At 35.4% G+C, this 13,123-nt stretch overlaps 1 protein-coding gene across 1 annotated transcript; it reads right to left on the bottom strand.

The window, feature by feature from the left end:
- Window positions 1–575: 575 nt before the first annotated feature.
- On the bottom strand, window positions 576–12,801 carry LOC128237934 (uncharacterized). Its single transcript, XM_052953511.1, has 6 exons — window positions 12,075–12,801; window positions 10,463–11,288; window positions 8,585–8,640; window positions 5,130–5,159; window positions 3,477–4,448; window positions 576–1,567 (listed from the first exon to the last, which is right to left on the bottom strand). Exons 1-6 carry the CDS (start codon window positions 12,799–12,801, stop codon window positions 603–605), a joined length of 3,576 nt encoding a protein of 1,191 aa, XP_052809471.1. The 3' UTR covers window positions 576–602.
- Between the last annotated feature and the right edge of the window lie 322 nt (window positions 12,802–13,123).

Here is a 13,123-nt window from a genome sequence, read left to right as displayed (position 1 = left end):
AAGACATATGATATATGCACACAAAAAAATATACAGAATAGAGAAGAAAGCTTCTGTTCAACATTCACCTTACGCTACATTTGATTGGTCCAAAATCTAGATCAGTATCATTCTTATACACAATTACAATGTATAAACTATTTTAAAAATAAAAGCCATTGTTCTTCAGTAGTGACAACACAACTATTGCTTGCAATTACATTGAAATACTCGATTAAATTTAAAACAATTAGATAATGCAATTATCAAATAGAAGCAAGATATGAACACTGAAGTGCATGAAGTGTGTCTAATATGTTCTTCAAAAAGAAGATAGTGAGTTATCATACGATAACAATGAAACAGTTGAATTACAATGACTAAGTTGCGGACGATAAAATGAATATATATAATATCATGAAAATAGACCTTTCTTTTTTTAAATTTATCGGTTGACTATCATGGTATTTATTCATAAACATACCTAGGAAATAACAAGGTGTATTTTGACACAAAATAGTCTTTATTCCTAGTAGCATGTTTATGACAATGGTATTCAAAGCCCTGTTACTCATTATCATTATCATCAGCTGCTTTCAAAGAATATATATCTGTTGAAACGTTTATCTCGTTGTATACACCTTTACAACATTGTTAGCATTGATTCCCTTGTTGTGGTGGGTAACATACAACTTTTTCTGCTGTTGACTGTAGCAGACACTGTATGGCTTCCATATTCCATCCCCCTTCCCCAGTAGTTTGGTCATCTGGCCACTAGGCAGGTGCAGGCACATAATGTTGTTACTATATAAACCACAGACGAGTAGCTGGTTTCCAACCGCAGTAATGCCTGTTGGTGCATTCAGCGCAGAGTTCTTGAATGTCTGGAGGATGTTCAGGTCAATATCTAGACTGGTAATTGTGTGTTTCTCATAGTCGGAAACATAGAAGACTGCTGCCTGGCCTTCATTTACCTTTGTCAGGCACCAAGGATATTGAAATTGGTTGCTAAACCATTTGTTTGACACCTTCTTCAACGCTTTCCCGTCCATGTTCATCTTCTTCACCATTCCGGTACTGAATGAGACAATTAAGCTATCGTTATGGTAACCAATACCTCGACAGTCTTGATCCACGTTGATGCTGTTCCCAAGGGTAAATTCCCCCTGTGTCTCCAGCAACTGTATTCTTCCAAAAACAGAAGTAACAGCTACCCTGCCTCCAGGGAGGAGGCACATGCCCCATGGAGCTGGTACCTGGACCTGGGACACCAGACTGCTAGTATTCGTGTCCACAAGCTTTACTGTGTTGTTCTTACGGTCAGTCAGTAGCAGTCTGTCTTCAGACAGGAGAAGCATGCTGGTCACCAAGCAGTCATCAGTGTCATATGGTGACCTGACAGGGATGTCTTGGGATGGAGTGAACTTTCGACCGGTCATGTCATCATCGGACAGAGGGAGTATGCGGATCTCGCTGCAACAATCGCAACCATCGCAGTTTAATGAAGAACTTTCAGGAATGTCTGGGGCTGGAATTGGGTCGGTCATGTTGACAATGGGCATTTGATCAGTGTTTAAAATCTGCATTTCTGAAAATAAAACAAGAATGTAACCATGAATCACATCAAGTAATGTGCCTTCCACAGTACAAGTCGTTTGAAAGACCAAAACATACTTTTTTTTAATTTATTTAGTTGTATTTAGTTTTATTTAGTTTTGACGATCAAGATTGAGCAAGCGTGATATATATATATCCGTTACGACATATGTAGTAATAAGGAGTTGAGCAAATTTTACAAAGGAAAATTTTTATCAAAACAACATTTACAATTTTTTGGAAATGTCTTTTTACAAAATAAATAAAAGATCAGTAATACCAAATCATGATGAATGCAGCTGTATAAAGGATGATATTTGCATTTTTGTAATGAGGAAGTTAATTAAATCCACTTGTTTTCTTCTTTTTTTATTAATAATGTTATTGAATATCATTCTTATTTGAACATATTTCATCAAGACATTGATAATTGTCTGGGGCATTTTGCCACAAAAACATAATTATATTGTTGACTTTTCCGAATAAATACAAATGCTTTATGTCTAAAATCTGATCAAATTTTCTTTCCTCAACCCTAAATTAAACATGAACTGTTGAAACCTTTTAATATTTGGCCTTCCCCACCCACTTTTGTACCGTGGAAGGCCCGTGAGCTCTTTTAGATGTAATAATACTTTAGTTTTCATGTTCAATTTAGTTATAGTATGTTACCAATATATAATGTTATTTACTGATTTATCATTTTAAAGCTGACTATATGATGGATGGAGTTTTGTATCAGTATTTTATCATATGAATAGATAATAACAGTTTAAAGACCCATTAGCTACAGCTTTGATGTAACCAATATAATTAATATAATTATTTTTTGAACATTTTGTACACATTGTGTGTGGTATGTAGGTTGCCGACGTCCGTCGTCAATAATTAGTTAACACTCTAGAGGTCGCAAATGTAGACCAGTGCTGCTGAAAATGTCTTAATGAAATTTCGGATAAGTTTGAATTTGGTTCTTTTCACGTCAGAACTCGGTTGCTTCGTCAAATCTAAGAAAACCCCTGTTTACGTAATAAAGGACTTTTTTACATCCGATCTTTGTCAAACTTGAACAGGATGATTAATTCGATAATGTTTTATTCAAGTTCGAACTGGTGTCATCTCGGGTAAAAAAATAGGTCATTTGGTAAAATCTTAGAAAATCGTTGTTTAATTAAAAATTGTTTTAATTAATGCTTTTGTCATTTGTTTTTGATGAAACATAATGAGAATGATTGTGATAATGAAGTGTAAATAAATTTTGAATATGAGTCATTTCGGATAAAAAGCTAGGTGACTAAATCAAATCTTACATAAACCATGTTTACGCAAAATGAAGTTGGTTTTTATCTAATCTTAGTCATAATGGTTGTCTTGATAACGTCTCGGTCTGGAACGAATACATGTCATAATAGGTCAAAAACTAGGTATTTACATAAAACCTGGTAAAACTGATTGTGTTAAGATTATCCAGGATTAATGTCGAATATGGATCAAGCTGATACAAAAAAGGTCACAACGTTCAATATAAGAAGAGATTATTTATGCATTTTTCCCTGGATCCTCACGAAACTTGGTCAAAATGTTTGTTAAAGGTTTTTGAATTATCTTATAATATTTCATTGCCACTAATTCAGCCAAAATTATAGGGTATTTGGGTGAGTGATATATGGTCATTCTGTTGTGTTTTTTATGTAAAATGAAAACAAGCGTTACAATTATCACAGAATTTGGGAACATTTCAATGCAAGTTTTCTACATTTGAATCTTTATAAGGGTTGTTTAGGACAAGACTACTATTTATCAGCAAACAGTGTAATAAGAAGCTTTTAACCTGTTGTTTATATCTTCATTCTTAATGATGTTAAAACAACTAAAACAAATACTTAAAGCTGTTGCATTACCTCTGCAATATATTGTCTCTTCGATAGTACCCAGGCCAGTCTTCGATGCCAACAACCCGTCAGTTACAGGGTCCTTCTTCAAATTATACTGGTGATGAATCTTCGCATTGTTAATCTCGGCCAGCGTTGATTGCAATTTCTTCAGCGAGTGCTTGACTCTCTGTGCCTCTATAAATAACTTGCTGGTGTTGTGTTCTTGTGCTTCTAGTTTTGATTTGATTTCGTGAACCTTGGTCTCAAGGTTGTCACATCTTGGTTTCAGGGAGTCCAGGAGTGTTTTATCCTTCTTTTTAATCTCGTCAATGGTTTTATTGAGAGCTTGTTCGCGTTCATCAAAATATTTGACGACCTGCTCTCGATATTCCCGTAGCTTAGAAATCTCACTTATATTTAGATTTTCTACAAACTTGATTAATTCTTCAACATCAGAAGCACATGCATCAATGTCTTCTAGTAACTTGGTAAGACCCTGTTTAATGTCTTTAAACTCCTGACTGTCTTTGAAGTCCTGAGCAATTTCAGAAATTATCTCCTGTTTGCAGGATATTTTACCAAGAACTAAACAATGGCCGCAGTTAAGAGACTGGTGGGTCGGGCAGAAATATTTAATGATTTCTCCAGGGTGCTTGTCACAGGATTCTGTGCTCTCTTCTTTGGTGGCAAAGCCCATCATGGTAGTGGGCATACTGTTTCCGTCAGGGTGCTTGTCATAGGATTCTGTGCTCTCTTCTTTGGTGGCAAAGCCCATCATGGTAGTGGGCATACTGGTTCCGTCAAGAAGTGTATGGGACTTTGATACACGTTGTTTCCTGTGTACATTTGTGCAGTTGGAGCACATGAACTCCTTGCAGGAAGTGCAGTAGGCCTTGGCTGGGAGGGTCTCCCCATCCTGGGAGCAGGGCTGGCAATATGTCGAATCCAGGACAGAGGCATCTGCCTCGAGTATCCTTCCATCGACTTTATTCTTTGTAGCTGAAAACCCAAACATACGAATACTTACTATGTTATTTTACTATAATCAGATTATATAGAAAACAGTTAATTGGTACTAACAATTTATTAGGAGAGTAAGAGATTTGTTGTATTTCGTTCAGAAATAAATATTTATTTCACAGAGTGATCAAAGATAGCAATACTTATAAATGGCGTAATTTTGATCCTTTACTGAACTCAATATATATATGTATGTGTGTGTGTGTGTGCGTGCGTGCGTGCGTGCGTGCGTGCGTGCGTGCGTGTGTGTTACGTTCATGCTTTTTATGGAAATATAAAGTTAAATTGGTGTTAATTGGAAAATCTTGAGATAAACACAACTTCTTGACGGCAACTCGGTGACGTCATTTCAATCATTTTTAAGCCGGTGTAGAGAAGGATTTTTTTAAAGCAACAGGGGACCAAACTCAAATTAATATTTTAACTGCAGTATATTTCACCGAAAAGCATAACAGAATGAACGAAATTGATCCCGGTGTGAGGGGTTTTGGTTACTCACTTACCCAATCTCGATTTTAGCTAATATTTATTCCCTTTAAAATCGGGCTAAACAACGATCAATAATAATGGCATGCCGAAGATAATTATATCGTGGTACGAGGCTTTACTTTTCAACAAAATCAATCAAAATATTGGTAAAATAAATTTATATTGACTTACCTTCTGTGTCATCCATGTTATTTTCTTCTCCTGGTGAACAAACAGATGACTCAATACGATACACACACTAAAACTTGATAAAAATGTGATGTCCTTAGATTTTATGAATAACAAGATAAAGGGTTGATATTTTTGATAATTATGTGGTCATATACATGCAAGTGCTACATATGTTACATAGTTTAACCCTTTACTAAATTTACATTGTAAATTACATAAGTAGAGTAGCAAAACACTTTCATTTTTAGAGTCCTCTAGACTGAGTTAAAAATTGTAAAAACACTTACGCATTACATTAGATGCAAAGAATTATGAATGTTTAATGTTTTAAGACAATTTGACATTGAACAGCAGATGACGCTTTTTATTTTGTAATTGCATTACTACAACGTTTGTCAAAGATTTGTCGAAATATCAGTTGCAATATTTCGCACAGCCAAAAACACTTTTTAAACTCCATTAAATACGCTTTTTTCAACAGCATAATTAACGCTTGTCAATGATTTGTTGCTATCCCAGTTGCAATATTTCGCACAGCTAATATCTCGTATAAACGCCATTGAATTCGCTTTTTTCAACTGCATTATTAACGCTTGTCGATGATTTAAGGAAATCCCAGTTGCAATTTATCGCACAGCCAATAACACGTTTAAACGCCATTCAATAAGTTTTTTTAGTCTGCATCACGAACGTTTGTCAATGATTTGTGAAAATCCCAGTTGCATATTTTCGCACAACCAATAACTCTTTTAAGCTCCATTAAATGTGCTCTATTCCATGAAGAGACAGGTCAAACGTAAAATTAGCCACTTAAATAACCCTACGTTTTGATAAAAGGCCTCAAAATAAATATTACTCCAACATTTACATATGCAAGTATCTTGTCACGTGATTTCCTTTATTTCAAATAAACTGAGTTAGATGCGATGTCATTGGTCTTGTATATAGCGTTTATGGATATTAATACGACAACCCGCGATACCCAAATATGAAGGGTATGATTACTGACAGGTGCAAGATCGTCAAATGCGGGAATTTCAACAAAGTTGTACTGTCCATGTTAAACATTTTTTCTGTTGAAAACGTTTTTTGAAAAAAAGTTTATCAAAATTATAATAATTTACATTTACGCACCAATTCTGAATATTTCTGTTGCTTTCAGAGCTTTATGAACGAACTGCTATCTTAAAATCAATCAAAGTAGTTAACCCTTAATCCTCTCATCATGGTCTATGTTGTTTCGCAGTACCCTTGTAACTGGCGAACGCACATGCCCTCGAGTCGGATTTTTCTTTCCATCACCACCAGTCACGCATGTTAGATAGTTTTAGCCTGAACAGGATCTTATTTCGAAAACTTCCATTTTGTATTTTACTATCTTTCTTTCCTTAGAACTACGACTTTGCTCGATGTTAGGATTCTCAGTCCTTGGATTACAATGTGTGTATACCACGTGATAAATTACGTCATGCATGCTACGTCGGAAGGCAACATTTTGCTTAAAATAATGACTTAAATCAAGGATAACTTTTCTTTTACTACACCAATTAAAATAAAACAAACGGCAGTCTATGCCACTGAAAGAGCCCGCCTTCGTTTTATAACCGAAGTTTGATAAGGTGATTAGTTTTATCAAACACTTCGACAAACCGGTTTCTAAAATAATGTTTTGACAGTGCTCCGTCAGACGGCCGTATTGTGAAAAGGTTTGTCGAAGTGTTTTAGAAACTAAACTCTCAATCAAACTCTGGTAAAAGACCGAAGGCGGTACTCTGTAAGCGGCGTAGACTGCGCTATGTTTCATTTAAAATGGAGAAGAAATAGTGAAGTTATCTTTGTTTAAAGTTTTCATTCGAAGCAAAATATTGCCTTCCGACGTAGCATTTATGACGCAATTTATCACGTGGTATACACACACTGGATTATATATCCCGGATATTTGTAACGACGTTGACGCCAGACAAGATCATCTCTATTATTCTGCCATGCATTGCATGTGAAACAATTACTACTTAAGTTTCATGATCATATATAATACCTTTTTTCAGTCAGCGTAGTTGTCTAAAGTTTCATGAAACTGTTGACCATATACTGACATTCAATACGTTGGACAAAAGTCAAAAGGGATCTACTCAATGGCGTTTATGGTACATCGGCATACGATTAACTAGAAATCTTAATAAGGGTGATCTTGACATTATTGGTCAAAGGGATATGTACACTGATCAACATTACATAGATACTGGTCTTAAAAGGGAAACACAGAATGTATGTTGGCAACGTTTTTTTTACGTTTTTTACTGTTTATTCCAGTAGTTTTATTTATTCCATGAAAAACACAAATCCAAACAGCAACATGGCAGATACTCATTAGGGAAGAAATTTGTAAAACCTATTCTAGGACAGATTTATTTGAAAAGGATAGACACATAAATGGATTAAATCATAGAAATGAGAGCGAGAAAGATATAAAATATATTGAATGAATCCTGAACATTTAACATATTATTGTGAAAAACGCTGTAAGCCGAGATGTGTGTTCAATTTTGGAACCTGGTCGTTTTTAAATTCTTTAATATAACAAATAAGTGTAACAGCAGTTTGTTTAACCATTTCCTTGATGGTGATCGCAGTTTTGTCGTTAGATTTCATTCGTTAGGAGTGTGACGTAGCGAAGACAATTGTACGTCCCTTGTTCGTAAGAAGATGTAATCAGTTTCTGGAAAATGCTGATGCGGGACAATATTCCATTGACCTTGAAATGTTGTTAATCGAAGCGAAATACAGTTTGTAAAATGTAGTTATGTTATACATTTCACTTATAACAGTTAATTACTGTTGAAATGTGTTTTTTTTCTGTATGATCTATAGGATCAGTTTTCGATTATTTAAATACAGTCATATATTTATGTTAGACATATATATTTATCAAGGTTAGACATTCACTTTATATGGACATATTGGTAAACAAAATACCAAAGTTTCAGTATTGATGTTAATACTTATCATCTTAAAATGAAATATGAAATGAAATTATTTGCTTTTACATCACAGATGTGTATGTCAATATTATGTAAACATTGATGTTTTATTGGTTAAAGATTTGTTTGTCTTAACCAATGGAACAGAGTGATCTACTAGGAATACTTTTCAGATGTGTGTGTGTGCGTGTGTGTGTGTACGTGCGTGTGTGTGTGTGTGTGTGTGTGTGTGTGCGTGTGCGTGCGTGTGCGTGTGAGTGCCGTCATAGCTCAACGTTTGCCATTACTCAGAAAATGTCCCAAGTATTTAAATGAAACTTAAAAATACACATATTTCTCGAGTCGATACAAACATATACAGGTAGGCCAACAGCAAATTCCTTTATAATTGTCAAGTCATTCGCCCATTTTCAAGCGGAAAGAACATCGTCAGCCTTCTTTTAAATGGAAGCTTTTATTAACGTATGTACATACCCTTTATAACAACTGAGCCTGGAGCTCCAGCCCTTGAGTTGATTGTGGTCTCAATGCTGAATTTTCGAGACACATGACAATTACAGCTGTTTCTGTATATTTTGAAAAAGTAAGTTATTTCGTCAATTTGTCCTTGACTAGTGCACTTTAATGTTGGGGTCATACGTTAAATAGTCTCATTATGATAAACAACTTTCATAATCTGTCATAATCTTTCAGAATGGTGTTATACATGATCGTGAAGTTCAGCCCCTATTGTCCAATAGATGGTCCAATTGATTTTATTCAGCTGGCCAAAAAATCATAGTCAACACCTCTAAATAACGGTCTGTAGAACAATTTACTATATTGAATTACAATAATGAATAATCTATTTGTAAGAGGTTCAGCTGGACAAGTACAAAGGTGAAGGTCGCATTAATTATTTACAACCTTTAACTTATCTTATTTAAGTTATAAGTCGAATTCACCCTTCGGTATTTACTTTTACATTCATGGTAACTTTTTTGTTTAACTTACAATAATTATCAAACCATGGTTGATGCTTCTTTTTATTACCAGACTAAACCTTTTTACTCGTAAGATTGCAGTTACATGAAGTGTCTGTTAAAATTATCCAATGCTTTAAGTTACATCATTGACAAATTTGTTTGTACACACATTAATGTTATCATTAGCATTATCAATCTCAGTACATATTCGAATGAACTCGTAACGATTAATACTTGCCAAAAAATCTAACCTTTTATCAGTTGACCACAAATAAATAGGAGCTCTATAGCAATCTATTATAGCAATCCGTTTTAACATACATGTTTAATTAGAAACTTTGTCCTAATTGCACTTGATTACAACACATGAAATAAAAATTATCAGGAGTATGAAGATCTGACAATAAACAGTCAAACACTTCAATTTTTGGAAACAATCAAGGTGACAATATAATTCAATAACACTAACATTCTAACATGTGGTTTTGTTAATGGATACACCACTGCCTAATCTACCATTTACAATGGGAACATCGAGGGTTTTACTTAGGTCAATGGAACGATATCCATTATTATTGCAAACACTACTAGTATCTTTCGAGTGACCCTCAGCTTTAATACCACCAGACTTATCTAAGGCCCCAATTCTGTGAACACCTTTGAGTTTAAAATAACTAACATTCACTTCATCGAAATCATCTAATTTTGTTTTAATCAAAAAAATAATAACATATGTTGACATAACATTATCAAAACGGGGAAACGAAAATTTGAGATTATGCCACAAACATTCCAACAAACAAATTTAAGAGTTTTACAATCAAAAAGTTTGCAGTATGCATGATCATGGTATATATATATATGAACACTGAAGCGGATGATAAATGTGTCAAGTATGTTTAAATAAGTAGATTATGAGTTATGCTACCATAATATAGAAATGAAACAGTTGAATAAACAATGTCGAAGTTACTTTGCAGACTAAAAGCTGAATATACGTATTATTATGAAAAAGACAAATCTGTCTTTATAGATTATCAGTTGAATATGAATCCACTGTTACTGGATATCAGACACTAGATACACATGATATCATCAGACACTAGATACACATGATATCATCAGACACTAGATACACATGATATCATCAGACACTAGATACACATGATATCATCAAACACAGAGTACATAAACATACATAGAAGATAACAGGATGAATTTTGCACAAAAAGTATGTATTCCTAGTAACATGTTTATGCAAACGGTAATCAAGACCATGTTACTCATTTTGCTGCTTTCAAAAAAGTATATATCTCGTCAAACGTTCATCGTGTTATACACCTTAACAACATTGTTAGCATTGCTTGTTTTGTGGAAGGTGACATACATTTTTTTCTGGTGCTGACTGTAGCAGACACTCAGTGGCTTCAATATTTCTTCCCTCTTCCCTAGTAGTTGGGTCATCTTGCCACTTGGCAGGTCCAGGCATAAAATGTTGTTACTATATAAACCACAGACGAGAAGCTGGTTTCCAATCGCTGTGATGCCTGCTGGTGCATTCAGCGCAGGGCTTCTGAATGTCTCGAGGATGTTTAGGTCTATATCAAGCCCCGTAATTATGTGTTTTTCGTAGTCTGAAACATAAATGATTGCTTCATTTACCACAGCCAGGCACCATGGATATTGAAATTGGTTGCTAAGCCATCTGTTTGAAACTTGCCTCAGCACGTTCCCGTCCATGTCCAACTTCTTCAGCTTTCCGGTACTGTATGAGACAATTAAGCTATCATTATGGTAACCAATACCACGACAGTTTTCATCCACCTTGATGCTGTTCTCCAGGGATAAGTGTCCATGGGTCTCGAGGAAATATATTCTACCAATAACGGATGTTACAGCTACCCTGCCTCCAGGGAGGAGGCACATGTCCCATGGATCTGGCACGTTGACCTGGGACACCAGGCTGTTAGAATTCGGATCCACAAGCATCACTGTGTTGTTCGTACGATCAGCCAGTAGCAGTCTGTCCTCAGACAGGAGAAGCATGCTGGTCAGCAAGCAGTCAACAGTGTCTGATGGAGGATTGACGGGGATTGAAGGAGCTGGAGTGAACCTTAGGTTGGTCAAGTCATCATTGAACAGGAGGCGCATGTTGGTCGCCATGAATTCTTCACTGTCGAATGGAAGGTTATCAGGGGTTGGAGGAGCTGCAACTTTAGTAAGCAAACTTAACAAAGGTTATTTCAACATTTTGTCTAAGATGTGCTTCTCTAGAAATGTAGCAAACATGTTACAATTTTACCATAAACCACATCAAGATAACCTCTGTAAAATATACGTTAAATAAGTTTTATCAAATTTTATTCAAAATAAATGTCATACATTGCAATATTGTATGCTATTATAAACATGATATATTGAATCTGTTAAAACGAAAGCAGAGTTTATAATGGTTCCCTCCGGGCGTCCCCCTCCACCCCCACCCTCTCTCTTTCTCTCTCTCTCACTCTCTCTCTCTCACACTCTCTCTCTCTCTCTCTCTCTCTCTCTCTCTCTCTCTCTCTCTCAGATATAATTTTGCCTCATGTTAAATATAGTTATCTTGTTGTTTTTGTTTTCCATTACAAGTTAATGAATTGATTTATCATTTTAAGGATTTCTTGCCAGCAAAATAATATTGGTCAAATCATTAGAAAATGTTTCTTTTTGTAATAGCTATTTTATTTTATGAATCGAGAATAACAGTTTAAACGCAGATCAGCTGTTGTTGTGGTTACTGGTATTACAAAATACCAAACTTTTTTTAAAAGACATCAAGGTAGTAGGTTATAAACTGAAATTAATTATATAAAGTACTAGTAAAATCAGATAATTAAAAAAAGACAAAAGTTTAACGACAGCAGGAGTCGAACCTGTGTCCTTTCGGTCTGGAGAAATGAAAATGTACAAAATAAGTAAAAGACCTTCCAAAAGAGTATCCATACAAATGAAATAAATACCTAAAGCTTTCGTAGTACCCATATCTTCAATAGTACCAATGCCAGTTGAGGAAGCCAGCCAGCCCTTAATTTTAGGGTCCTCCATAAATGTATACAGGTGAATGATCTTTTCATCGTTAATCTTCGCCAGAGTTGATTTTAATCGCTCGAGAATTCTGCATGCGTTCTGGACCCCAATGAACAACTGGCTGGCGTTGTTTTCCAGGGCTTCTAGATTCGTTCTGATTTCACTGACCTCGATCGTAAGGTTGTTACATTTTGGTATGACGGAGCCCAATAGTGTTTTATCCATGTTTTTCATTTCGGCAATTGTTTTAAGAAGAGCCTTTTCGGATTCATCAAAGTATTTGTTAACCTGGTCCCGAAATTTTCTTAGCTTAGAAATCTCCTTTTCACTAAGACTTTCTACAATTTCAATACTTTCATTAACATTAGAAGCACAGGCATCGATGTCTGTCAGGAACTGGGCAAGTCCTTGTTTGATGTCTTGAAACCTCTGACCCACTTGGAAGGTTTCAGCAATTTCAGAAATTAGCTGCTGTTCGCATGATTCTAGACCAAGAGCAGTACAATGTCCGCAGCTAAGAGTCTGGTGGGTCGGACAGAAGTATTCGATTAATTTTCCAGCGTGTATGTCACAATACAACAGGCCTCGGCTGAGTGGGTTTTCCTGTCCATGGTGCATGGCCGCCGACAATCGGTTCGTCCTTCCAGGTACTTCATCCATCCTACTTATGTCAGATAATATAGAAGAGTGTAAACTTATGTAGAACTATTTTTGAGAGAATTTGTTGAATTTCGATATGAGATCGGAATTTATTTCACCGGTGATCACAGAAAGAAAAGTGCTCACGAGTAAAATCAATTCTGGTCTTTACCAAAATTTAATAAGATAAAATCGTCTATAAAAGACTTCAAAACGTTACGTTTAAAGAAAACCTTTAATTTAATTGAGGATAATTGAAAAGTCTCGAGATAAACACAACGTCGTGACGTCACTTTGTTGACGTGATTTCGCGTTGTACATTCCGTAGGAGCAGTGAAAATAT

The sequence above is a fragment of the Mya arenaria genome, chromosome 6, assembly GCF_026914265.1.
Source record: "Mya arenaria isolate MELC-2E11 chromosome 6, ASM2691426v1".
NCBI classification, from domain to species: domain Eukaryota; kingdom Metazoa; phylum Mollusca; class Bivalvia; order Myida; family Myidae; genus Mya; species Mya arenaria.
The sequence above is the reverse complement of the archived record's forward strand: the minus strand, read 5'-3'. Positions and strand labels throughout refer to the sequence as shown.